The sequence below is a fragment of the Chroicocephalus ridibundus genome, chromosome 20, assembly GCF_963924245.1.
Source record: "Chroicocephalus ridibundus chromosome 20, bChrRid1.1, whole genome shotgun sequence".
In the NCBI taxonomy this organism is placed as follows: domain Eukaryota; kingdom Metazoa; phylum Chordata; class Aves; order Charadriiformes; family Laridae; genus Chroicocephalus; species Chroicocephalus ridibundus.
This window is the reverse complement of record NC_086303.1, coordinates 2,430,938-2,444,383: the sequence shown is the minus strand read 5'-3', so window position 1 is coordinate 2,444,383 and position 13,446 is coordinate 2,430,938. Positions and strand designations below refer to the sequence as shown.

Below are 13,446 nucleotides of genomic sequence, written 5' to 3'. Positions count from 1 at the left end.
ATACAACCTTTTCCCAGTTAACAGCTCAGGCATTGCCTCTTAACCACTCTGAGGTTTGACTAGGAGGTTCCCTGCTCCCAGTGATTGCTTTTTTTTTTTTTTTGGTCTTCCTCCTTCTTGACTTATCACCTCCTGCCACATAGTGCTCACCCCAGCATTTAACCCAATACAGTCCTACACACACCCCCATATCACGTAGAACAGCCTCGACTGCAGCGGCCTTACATCCATCCCACCCTGGCCCAGCCTGACACACACTGCTTTAACCAATGCCCTTCAAACCTTAAATGTTCTTTCAGGACACACAGAGAGACACCTTCCATTTTTGCACTTTGGCCATTTCACTCTTAAGTGAAATTCTTTTCCCCTGTTCCTATCTTTAAGACTCGCTTCACTCCACTCCTTTATATCTTCTAACAGATCTCTTCTGCTGCGTCTTTCCCTCACTCTCGTTGGCATGTATTTTGTCCTGCTATTGCCTTGGACAAGAAACAGCTCTCCTTTTCTTGGCCTTAAGTGTTTTCCTTTCACTCTCTCAAGCATAAAACACCAATTTCCTCATTAATGAATTTTCCCAATTTCCCCCCTGCAGAACAATTGTCCTGTGTCTTTTTCTTGGCAGAATTAAGACTCCGGGGCCTGCGGGTGCCATCCAGAAAGCATGGCAGAACACTGACATGGCTAGATACAAACCAGACAAAATAGAGCACTAATAAAACAACAAAATGCCAAATAAGAGTTGGCGAGTTTTCTGGTCAGGACCTGCTGAGGATGAAGGCCTTAATGAGCAGTTCAGTGCCGGGCTTCAAGCCTGTCGTTACTGGCAGTCAGCGTAAGCATTTCATTCTTAATGAGAAATTTAAAAAAGGAATAACAATTCCTTCATCTGTAAAACCGAAATCAAGTTGCCAGTGTTAGTAGATCTGTATATTTTTAGAAAAACTGTTGCTTATGCATCATGTGATGTTCATCAGGAGGAAGATTTTTGGCGACAGCAAAACCATGTGAAAAGCTCCTGTGTTCTTTCCTTTTTTAAAGGCTCTGGCTGGCTGGTAGGAACAGCAACCAGGAGCCTACGAGGGTCATCTTGCTTCCAGTAAACTTAACGGCGCATCACTATGCGCCTCTCCTCTCCCCAGCCACCCAGCGTTGGCCGGGGCCGTTATCACAACCCCAGAAAACTCCCTCTCCCGGCGCTTTCCCGGCTGTTTCCCCGGGACCCATTGCACCTGCTGCCTGGACCCCACAGCAGAGAACCCCCTCATCAGTCCCATCAGAAACCCAAGGGAATGCTGCCTTGCACATGGTCACACATGAACAAATCACAGAATGTGCTGGGTTGGAAGGGACCTTTAAAGGTCACCTAGTCCAACCCCCCTGCAGTGAGCAGGGACATCTTCAACTAGATGAGGTTGCTCAGAGCCTCATCAAGCCTGGCCTTGAGTGTCCCCAGGGCTGGACATCCACCACCTCCCTCGGCAACCTGTGCGAGCGTCTCACCACCCTCGTTGGCCAATTTGACCACAAACTCCCCATGAATAAACCTCTGCAATCTTTTGCCCTCTTCCCTCGTGCGCCAGCCCAGCAGAGCGGCAGTTAGGAGGCAGTTAGGAGGGCCAGGAGTCTGCTGGGCAGCGGGACACGAGTGTCTGGAGTCCCCAGTATCGCAGCAGAACATACCAACGCACTGCACAAACCGCCCCGCTCACACAACTGCGGGACAAACCCACTGGGACAGGAACGAGCCACATAAACGAGTAAACATACAGAACATGCAGAAAAACGCTGTCTGAAGTAAACTCAAATACGCAAACCCACACAGCGTACTACACCCCATCCAAAAAAAAAAAAAAAGCGCCTTTAAATCAATTCCAGAATTGACAATTTCAAAGGTAGCAACAAAAATTCAACCATCTCCCTATTTCATACAGCCTATTGTAATTATTGCGAGGAAATTGAGTTTTCCAGACAGCAAATCTTAAACTATTTATACAACTAATTCTGTGGTTTCAAACATATTTACTGAATTCCAAACGTTATAATTATGCTATATACTTTTTGACCAAAACGCTTTAAAATTTGGTAACTGCACAGAAAGCCAAAATGTATTTTTTTTAAAGCTGCAGTTTGATTTCTGTAGGCAAAAGTGTTTTGAGATGGGGAAAAAAAGTCCTTGTCGAGTGGACGTAATCACCTTGGGATAGCCCTTAAGAGGAGTCATTCTTGAGACTGGGAGGAACACAAACAACATACTGGGTTGTGTCTCAGGAAATCTTTGTGCCCCTCAAACTTTTCTGCATAGAAACAAGCTCCCTGCTAAAACGGAGATGCTCACACGCTCACCTGGGAACAGATCTTGCTCTCTGAGCTGACAAGAACCCCATTAAGAAACCCTGATAAGCATAAAATTTACTTCTTAGGCCTCCTTCTTTCAAGAGCGCTCTGTCGCTGTGGTTCTGCCAATAAGCTCCCCTTGTGCTGGCTGAACAATCTCTTAACTATTTAATACGTTAGTTAGCAGAAAGGAGAATTTAGGCAGGGAGTCAGATCAATAAGCAGTTTATATCCAGGCAAACAGCAGCTTTATCAAGGGACACTTACATTCCATAACTTCACAAGAGGCTTGCCTTATAAGCCATATTTAAGCGATGTCAAACAGCATGAAATGCCTACAGACTGGATTATCACAACAATAACATTGCCTTTGATGAAGGCAGCAACCTGTAACTTCATGGTCACCCAAAGATTTGAGCTAAATGCACAGACAGTTCAGGAGACCCTGCACGCCATTCAGCAGAGCCCTCTGCTGCAGTATCTCAGAAACTATTCATAGAAATATCATCAGATATGCAGGAACTACATTACATTAATTTTCCTCGATCGTTTCCCCACCCTTTTCTGCTTAACCTGCTACGCAGGATTTTTAGGAAAAGAAAGCCCCAGCTGTTGACATCTTTCTTCTCATTCTTTTCTATTATACTAGGTTTAGCACCAGTGAAAGGTGCTAAAAACTGCAGAGATGGGAAAATCCAGAAACAGATGCTCTTTGCAATCGTGGTGGCTCCTACAAGCATCAGATCTGATTTTCCTCATTAAATCTACGGGAAGCCAAACGTCCAGCCCTGCTGATAATCAGAGTTAAGCCAGGCTAACATTATTTTCGTGTCTTCTGTCCCCTCTTGGCATGCCCAAATCCTACACATTATGCGCAAAGCAAATGAACAAGGATTCCTTTAGCACATCTGCCTGGTACAATAAATACCCAAACTAGTCATTTAACATGACAAATATATTGCAATCACGCGTACAACTCAGTAGGGAAACTAGTACATAAAGACTTCAGAAAGCCATACTCGTGCCTGACCAGCTTACAAATGTCCTAGTTTCCTTTCATGCCTAGGATCAAGGTGAACTACCCGTGGTGAGAATGAATACCTATAAATAATAATTAGCACCATTCATCTTCAAAGCTTTTTACAAATATTAACTGCTCATTGCTCCTAACAGCCCTGGGAAGCACTGCAGGGAAGTCTTTTATGAAAGAAAACAGGGACATGGAAAAAGAGACCTAATCTTCAGGGCCAGCCGCCCTAACTAGGTGTTACGCTGACTTTTAGCACGTTCACTGCTCGAGCTCCCTGGCCGCGCACCGGCAGTTACCCCGCGGTTAGCAGCACAAATACTAGCAGGTTACCATCTTCTTTTGAGGTCTGTTTCCGTGCACGTTTCTACCCTGTGGCGAGCATGAATTGGCTGGGACCACAGAATTGATCACGAGGAGCAAAACAAACACCCGGATTTCTTAGCTCATTTCTCAGTAACTCGTTTGCACGCTCGGAGCCTGAAGGACCAGGTAAGGACCAGCCTGCAGAGGAGCTGAAGGCTCACAGCTTGTGGACAGCTGGATTTTAGGAGCTGGGAACTCATGAATATCAAAAGCCCAGTGTCACGTTCAGCACTAGATATCAGAGAAAGAGCTCTTAAGTAGGCTGCAATTTATTTTTCAGTCTTACAGTCAAAAATCAAACTCCACACCTGACTCCGGCCGTTGGTTTTGCCTAGCTGGGAGCGTGTGGGTCCCTCCTCCCTCCAGAGCACGACAGTTAAGCATGAACTCTGCAACCGAACAGGCATCTCTCTTCTCCAAACCACGTGCTGATGGTCACAGTGAACTCATCTGTATTTGAACTTGCTCAGAGCCAACACTTTTGTTGTGAGCAAAATACAGAAGTGATATTTAAGTGGTGTTTTTGTCTAAACATGGGAAACGAAGTTTTATTTAGCCATGCATCTTTGGCACAAACAATTCATGTTACAGAGCTTTTTCGGGGATAAAGAGGCTGATCCTTGTTGTATGTAATTCTTGAGAAAGAAGGAAGCTTACTGGAACGTGAAAAGGCTGGAACGATCTTCATCACGTTATCCTTCCCCCTCCTAACGAATCTGAGGCACATCCAAACCCACTTCCCAAGGTACACAGTTCTCACCCAGCTACTGGAAGGAGCTGAATGGCTTAACTTGTGCAGACCAACATAAACAGTACGTAGGTGTGCAAGGAAACAAAACTCAAATACAGTAACATGGCCAGCAGAGAAAACCCATTTACATGCAGGACATTTTATTAAGCAAAAGATAACGAACACATCAGTAGTGACTTGCTGGTTTCTAGCTTTTTATCATATTACTTGTTCCTTATCCTTACCATTGGGATTTTTTTTTGGTTTTAAAGAGCCATTATAGAATAGTTTAGGTATCAAGTTTGCAGAAATTCACAGAAACTTCAAAGGAAAATCACGAAAAGCTGAGCTGTCAAAATCCATTTAAGAGTAAAGCCCTTTACTGTAACATCTGAGAGCTTATGCACTGCTTCACTGTCATCTGGCATGACAAGAAGGAAGTCAGAAGAGAGTAAAAATAGTAGAAGTGAGTAACCTTACTTCACCATTCAGTCTGCCAACGGCAAATAACGACCAGCACGTCGAGCGAGTGAATCAGATGGTTAGCAATCTTCCTCTCTTCCTAAACCACAGCGTAACCACGATGACTTAAATAAAACTCCAAACAACTCATTTTTAAGGTGACAACACTCCTTTAAATCTACAAAAACATTCCCATGTACAATTATTCTCAGAAATATGAGCAAGCAGGAAACACGCACATGCAGGGTGTGCCTGACCTAATTCTACAGTCTACTACTTTGGAACAAGACGTGTTTCTAATATAATTGCACACCTTTCAAAAAAAGAAGTTTAGCCTTGCATTAATTTCTTAAAACATCTCCTTGGAACATAAAAATAGAAAAATAAGTTAGTAGTGATTGAATTCCTCCTCTGGAGAGACAACGGGAAATCTCACGGGCTTAAGATAAATCACGAGAAGCGTTTCCTGTACATAAGGATTAGCGAATCAGTACGGGGTACGTCTGAACCACACCAGGGAGTGCAGCACAGAGATACCCAAGCCAGGAGAGATCCGCTGGCCAAGGCTTTGCTGTGCCACGCACAACGTGTGGATTTGCCCACTGGAGGCCAGTCGGTGCCCAGTTGCGTCAGCCCTGTGCCGCGCTGGGCTAGTAAACCCAGCCCCTCTCATGCACTACTCACCACTCACACTCATCCCCTCCCACTGGCTCTGCTCTCGTGCACCCTGCGCAATTTTGGAATTTGGATTAAACTTGCTATGAAAAAAATATCATATTGGCAAGTAGGCAGCAATGCAACTTTCTAATTTTCATAAAAACTATTCGCTGTTCATCATCAGATGCATACTTTCCCGGAAAGAGGGAGGAAGAGAAAGAAAAAACATACTGCTTGTCAGCTCAGCAGCAATAAAAATTCCCGGGTTGCAGGGAAGCATTCCAGAGGGCTGTGCAGAATGAGAGCAATCCAACCGTTAAAAAGAAAGGCAAAAAGTAAAACTTTCATGTCTATTAAAGATTGAGAACAGATCTGGGGTCTCATTCTGTAAATATGAAGGAAATCCACTGAAAACAGCAGGTTTGAATTTGCATGAGTGAGTCTGGAGTCAAACCCTAGGAATTTTGGCCCCAGCTCCTGTTCATTCCCGCACCTGTAACTTGGGAGTCCCTGAAGATTTTAAAAAATAAAATGGAAAAAGTACGGAAAGGAAACAGAAGAAGGGCACTGGAAAAAACCCTGCCAGGCTGCGTCTGCTCTAGTCTCGACTGAGCTTCCCATCTTATGCTCTGCTTTGTTCCCTTCTGGAAGAGGAAAAACCAGCACCATTAGGAAATTGGAAAACACAAAATAAGTATTAAAACTGCCTATTAAAACAAATCTTCAGTATAAATTGTATAAAACTCGCCTAGAGTTTAGAGTGCAAAAAGCTGCCTTTCCTTTTACAAGTTGCTTGGAGTAAACACAAGCCTATCGCAATTCGTTATTTACTCAAAAATAAAAGTGAGCGATGGGCCCACATTGTCAGTACTGCACAGTTCACAATGGAAGAAAGGCATTTCTGAAGCAATGACACATCCTGCTTTTAAATCCTACTCCCTGCTTTCGGCCAAATTCTACAGTCTTTGAACATTTTAAGATTCAGAGGGTCTGTCCCTCAGCCATTAGCAGGCGGTTTGTTCTTTTGTTTGTTTGTTTTTTTAAATATTTTTTTCAGTAGTCAAGTACAAATGTGGTTCCTCACTTACTATTTCTCTTTTAAGCATAAGACTTGTCTAGGAGATGAGTTTTTATTCTCTTCCAGAAGGTGAAGGGCCACATGTGAAGTCTCCCACGGGCAGGGAACTTGGTGTCACCAGGCTGCCCTGGGCAAGTGGACCTCCTGGCACAAGGGCCCGAGCCCCAGGCACTGTCCTGTGTGGCTCAAACAAGGGATGCTCAAGGCAATGGGAGATTCGGCAGGTCTGAGGTCGGTCACGCACTGCCACCTGTAGATACGCCTGTACCACAGGAGAACAAGGTAAGAGTGCATTCGCCCAAATTGCATCAGATAAAAAAATCTACCTGGAGCCTTTAATACGCTTTTCTCATACCTACTAATGATCCTTGCTTCGTTTTTTGCTACAAACATGAACAAACCAGACAATAAAAGGGTGATTTATAGGTTGAACTAGCACAGGCACATTACAAAAGGCTCTTCCCTTGTTATGAAATAACTATCAATATACAGAGGATTCATTTTCCATCTGGCTTCGAAATATAGATGGAAAATAATGTCCAGCAGGACTGATGCAATGCAGGACGGCCTACAAATTCTGGCAAGAGACAGCAAGAAGGCTGATGAAATGCTTGATTGTTTTCCCCTATTCTGCGCATAGTGCTTCACTGTTAGCAAAGTTTACAGACTTACTCGTTCACTTGAGTCTTAACAAAAATCCACTGTTTCTTCAAATGCAATTCAAAACTACGGTCTGCAATACGGTTTTAATGGTTTAACGCTGCACATCCACACCGTGATTTCAGACCCAGGGTTCGCCAGGTTCTTCCAGCGCCTGGTTTACACGCCAAAAAGCTCACATCGTTGCTGATGGCGCTGACCCACATCAGCGCCCCACACCGACAGCATCAGTTCTTTTGCCAACCTGTAATCACCGAGACTAATACACGCCGAAAACTTCTTGAGATTTATTAACTTGAAGTGACTTTTCCAAAATAGGCAAGTTACACCGTGGCAGCCTCGTCAACCAAAATAGATGAAGTGAATCCAATACTGTCCTGTCACTGGTTGTCTCAGAAGGGAACAAAATTTCTGAATAAGGCAACAGGTTAACGCTTTTCTAGGGCTATTTCCGCCCCATGGGGCTCAAAGGTACTAGTGCTAAAGAGCACGAACAAGCAACCTGTAAAGGCTATTTCCACTATTCACACTATTGAGTTTAAGACAGTCACCTGAAAAATTATAGTTCTTATATTTAATCCTCATAAAGAGCTTAACACTATAGTAATGGCATCTTTGCTAGTGCTACCTGATTAAATTAAATACTAGCAATTTAAATAAAGCTGGCCGCACCAACACACAATATATACCTCCTTTTCAAGGCAGAGGATGGAGCACGCAGATCTCACCAGGGTAAGGGGAAAAACCCCAGTGAAAGATGAGCTGTTGCAAATATAAGCAGGGTCTTCCTCTCTAGAGACAGGTAAAACAAATGCCCCTCTGCTAAAATACAGAATACTAGGCTAAATAAAGCTTTAAGCCAGGTGACAGCTACGAGTTACACTTTGTCTTCACCTGTGTTAGACTAAGCTACAAATACTTGCATAAAAATCCACGGAAGCAACAGCAGCAGACAAGAGCTTTGCCCTGTATGCTCTATCCCACCATTTGCTACAAAACCACCTACAAAGCTTTCAGAAGAAAAGCCATGTTTTAACAAAGCATAAAAGACGTACCATAAGCCTTCAGATTTTAAAATGCTATTTTCTCCCCCCCCCCCCCCCCCCCCCAATTTTTCTTCTTAGGCAGTTAAATCTAACTTGGTTTCAAATTCACACCAATTCCTACATCTGCACTAGAAGAAGCCAAGCTTCCCGATGACAAGCTATAGGAAAAAAAAGCAGCAGGACAACAGTATTTCTGAGAAGGCTCTAACCCCAAATCCGATGTACCTGCCGCGATCAGAACTTCTGAAGAGAAACAATCACCCGCATTTCCTACGGTAACTCTGGAGCAACCCCCCTGGCAAGCAGCCCCTCGCAGACGCCACTGCTCCTTACTTACTGGCGGCTCATGTGTTCTCAGCGCTACCGGTACCAGTATCCCCAAATCCTGCTTTACTAGTGGGAAGCACTAGAGTCCCAGCAGAGCTTCAGAGTTTAAACTGTTTGTGCAGCGACGGTCACTCCCCCAAAGCCCAGATGTCTGATTCATGTAAATATTTCAGTTTAAAAGTCCTCCCCCCCCCCCCCCCCGAACTGATTCATAAACAGAAAAATCTGTATGGCAACAAATAGCTTTATTTTAAGCCTCCTGTTTTCAGCAAAGCCCCCCCCCGCCCTCCCCAGTCTCTCTCCCCAGCTGCCTGGGTCTGCCTGTTTTCGCAGGAAACGCGTGGTAGAAAAGGCACAGTTTTATTAAACCCTGCATGCCGTACGGTTAAATACACTCCTGCCACACAGCCCTCATGCAGGCAGAGGGGAATTAACTACCAGAATTTCTGAAGACGTACCCAACCACGTGCACACAGGCTCCTGAGTCCAGAAGACCTTGGACTTGGGCCCAAACAAATTTACGGTAATGGAGGATAAAATCAGTTATTTTGATATGTTAATTCCCCTCAAGATGCATTGCTAACGAGCCCAAATAGATACTTTCTTCCCTCGGAGCTTGGGTGCCTGTGCACAGCACTGCAGAGGCGTTATGCATTTATGTCACCTGGGAATATTTCCCTCTATTCGCTCTGCTCCACTGCTCTTAATGCTTTGCCCCAAGATAGATCCGGATTGCTCAGAGACTGCTCCAAACACCATTTCACAGAACAACAGAATTAAATATATCCCATATCATCAATAATACATCATTTTTATTGCAAACAGAAGCTGAAGAGGTAGGAAACTATTTCCATCCTGACTCACGCCAGTGATAAAGCATGTGTGTGTACTGTCAAGTTTTAAAGTCTGATCATTACAGAGCACCTGATTAAGGAACGATGCCTTACAAGGTATCTTAAAAACAAACCAACAGATCCAACATAATAAAAACAAGTTGTCACTGATTTACTAACTCATGATTGTACCGTACATACATATAAGGTATTGCAAGCACTTGTTATTACTTTTGGTTTGGGGAAAAGTTTTTAATTCTTTAATACCCAATTATCTGTCCAGATACAGGTGCAATAAATCACCTGTAACCTGCTAAGGAGGTTGGGGGGATGAAAAGGAGGAACAACGGCCTCTCATCACTGAGGCGTACTGTCCCACACAAGGTGAGGCGGGCTGCCTTCATTCAGGACTATAAAGACTCCACACAGAGCACGTGATGCTCAAGGTCAAGGCAGCTCGTTGCGCTTTCAAGGCACGCAGTAGAGCATTCACCCCCAAAATCAGCAAGGACAAGACAGGAGGGTACAAATTAACACTTCAGCTCACACCTGAGGGACTGAACACACCATAACCCCCCTGCGTCCTTCACCACAGCGGCCCCAGGAGAGCCAGAAACCGCAGTGTCTGAAGCCCAGGACCTGGAGCTGCTGCCACCATCACCTGCAATTTTGACCTGCCATGCAGGGTCCCACCACCACCACCCAGCCTGCAGCTTGTAAAGGATATCCTTGTAAAGGATAAACTACCCTATTTGCTTTCGGCATAGCAGCTATCCAGTGCGGACCCTCTTGAGATGCAGATCTACATTTAAAAAAATCAGTGTATACTGAAATACACAATTTTAATGAGTGGATTATTTTACAGCAGAACATTGGTTGAGAGAATATGCAGACTAAAAAAAAATAAAAATTCCTCTCCTCACTTACTGAGCTTTTAGCTTCCTACAAAAAGTTAGCTGATGTTTCACCCATAGCAAAAAGCAGCTACTTGCTTTGACTCTTATTTTAGAGAGGCTGCGAGCTGCTTAAAACTCCACCTTCCTTCTCTGGAAGGGATCCCAACAAGTAACTGCTAACTCATTCCCAGCTCATCTGCTACAACTCCAACTGCCATTCATTTTTAACCAATTACATAGCAGCAACTTGAAAAACTAACAATAGATGGCAGATTTTTGAAAGTTGAATGCAGTTAGAGTAGCTATTCGCCAAAGAGATTTCAGAATAACAGAGCATACAGCATTAAAAAAAAAAAACAAACCACCAGGAAAGCTGCATACTGATTAATGAAATGCAATTAAATTTGAAAGTAAATATTCCAGTTCAACTGCACTACAGTCAGGAGGAGCTCAGGGCTTACTGATGGACCCAAATAAGCTCTGATGACCTACACCCCTCTGCTTGTTTCAGGGCCTGGAGGGCTGTGCGAGGGGGCCGGGCACGGGAGGAGGGCACAGGGCAGCAAACCAGCCCCTCCACCCGCAGCACAGGGCCCGGCTGCTGGGGGCCAAGCACTGCTGTCAGCAATTTAAGGTCCAGCAGCAGTTTGCGACCAGCCTGTAAGAGCAGGACCAGGCTTGGCAAAACTCAAGTGTCACAACCCAGCTCAGGAGAGCTTTACCTAACTCTGGAAGGAGCCGGGCTGGCACGGGCTTCCTGCCAGGGCAGCTATCTGGCATCCCCACGGGGCATTGCCGTATCTCACCCCAGCAGTCAGCGGGGCAAGTCGCTGGAAACCAGTTCAGATAAAGGCAGCAAAGCTCCAGCCGTCCCGTCTGGCCACAGGGCTGGGATGCTCCCTACGGGCAGGGGCACCAGCAGAGGGAAGACTATCAGTATTGTCTGTAGAGACAAGGGAGTTCTCCAAATCAAGCAGGTTGTTTAATTCACATTAAGATACAGACAATAACAAAAAGCAAAACAAACGTAAGGCCTACCTTTTAGAGGGCAGCCACGTTAGTAAACTCTGCAAGTAATAGTACAGTAATCCGAAACCAAAATAAACAGAGTTTTATTTAGCACAATTGCAGCTCTTCAGGAAAGCACATCTTGATTTATTTTTAGGGAGGCAAGAGCAGGGGCTAAAATTTCAGCTGGGTAAAGCCAACCATTAGCACTCTGTCAATTTATGTCAGCAGAGAACTCCATACCCTGTTTTCAAGAACTGAAAAACATCTTGCTCAAGATTTCAAAATAGCTAAGGTTTACAATGGTACCTTGGCAAGACACCTCTTACTTTGTTTACATGTCTGGATAAATATTTTACATGTCAAGCATAGTTATAACACTTTCTAAGAATATTCTGTGACATTCTTTCTTATATGACTAATAATTCTTTCACAAAAATATTTGGCTGGTGTCATGTTTCAGCTAAATTAGCCAGCAACTGTAGCTGTATTTTGTGTAACTTTAAAAAGGGGAAAACACCACTAAGAATAATACAAAATCGAAAAAGCAGAGAGCGATGCCTATTTCAAAACACATAATGAGGTGTTCGTGCAGAGGAAAGGTGCCCATTTGGGCACGGAACAAGGTCGCTCTTGAAAGTGGAAAGTTCTAAAATTGCAATGTATTCCAGACCAGTCCACTCCGGCTCATTTTTAATTTGACAAGCAAGCAACCCATCAATATTCTAGCCAAAATTGCAGCTGGCTTTGTGAGTGTTTATCTCAAAGACAGCAAGCAAAAGAAAGGCTAGGATTTTTAAAAATTTACTTCTTTCAAGGAAACAGCCTTCAAAGCCTGTCCTTGTGAGGTATATTCATCTCTTCTGCTGAATAATGCAAGAGATTCACAAAGAAATTAGCATATTCCAGTAGTGGAGCTTATGCCTGATTTTAATGAATCCTTAACAAGATAGGTCTTACTGCATAGCCTGCTAATTAAAGGGCTTATTAATATACAAAGAAGCTCTCTCTAACCTTAGGATTTCCACTCAATCCTGATCAGGCATGACCAAAACCGTGACATTTTAGAGCTCTTAACGTGGCCTGCGTGAGCCGAGTTTGCTATTTTCAACACGGCAGTCAACGCGACGAGATAATTCCCAGAAACCCCCGTCCCTCAGTGAACCGCTTGGTGGTAAACCTGGACCAAACCTCTCATGGGCAGGAGCCTCAGCACACTCAACACCAGCGGGTGAATCTTCTTCCAGCACGAGGGTGCTGGGATGCTCATTGTCAGGGCTCCAGCCGCTCTGGGGATAAGTAAAGCTTTGTAAGTCTCACGGCTGTCAATCTGCCTGGCCCGAGTTCACAGGAGGTTTTGTTTTGAATTGTTATTTTTAATTCAGCTGCGACAGTCTCCTAATTAAAGATAGCGCTAAGTGTCTGCAACACACAGGGTGAGAGACTGGAGGAGAGTCTATTTTCTGCATTAATAATAGTTTCATCTCTCAGAAATGTAATAATTCCACTCTGCAAGTGGTGAAATGGCATTTCCCATAAACGTCCACAACACCTTTAAAATGGTCTTGGAATGACTTTAGAGCACAAAGTGAAGACAGATACAGATGCCACAGCCATGGCATATTAACCAATTTTCTGAAAACAATTGAGAGTTTCAAAAACAGCTTTTAAAAGGAGAGGCTCACCCCATGATCTTGGCAAAGGACATTTTGTAATAGTGACATTTGACAAACAGGGTACCGTTTAAATATAGCACAGCCCTAACGCACTAAGCTCTTCATGGCTTTATAATTACCAGTAAACAGAAATCCAGTTTCCCCCTTCCTCACCCAACACTAGGTAACAGACATAATTAGACTGGTTTCACTTCAGTATCTTGCGCAGCACATTCAAACCCAGCTGTTTATCACCGCTCCTCAAGCTTGACAGCAAAACTGCACGTCAACGCATTTCCTCACTATCGAATATGTTCATTTAGGTCTTTCCGAGAGAGCCCCATCACGCGGCCCTGCGAGGGGACGA

At 44.2% G+C, this 13,446-nt stretch overlaps 1 protein-coding gene across 3 annotated transcripts in view; it reads right to left on the bottom strand.

The window, feature by feature from the left end:
• KCTD20 (potassium channel tetramerization domain containing 20) overlaps nt 1-13,446 on the bottom strand; it is a 30,483-nt gene that overhangs the window by 9,704 nt on the left and 7,333 nt on the right. The window contains exon 1 of one of the 3 annotated variants that reach the window (XM_063356307.1): nt 8,698-8,825. The exons of the other annotated variants lie outside the window; for them this stretch is intronic. Within the exon in view, the coding sequence (XP_063212377.1) occupies nt 8,698-8,708 (11 nt within the window). The 5' untranslated portion in view covers nt 8,709-8,825. Of the gene's footprint in view, nt 1-8,697; nt 8,826-13,446 lie in introns of those variants that run through there. 3 annotated transcript variants of the gene reach the window in all.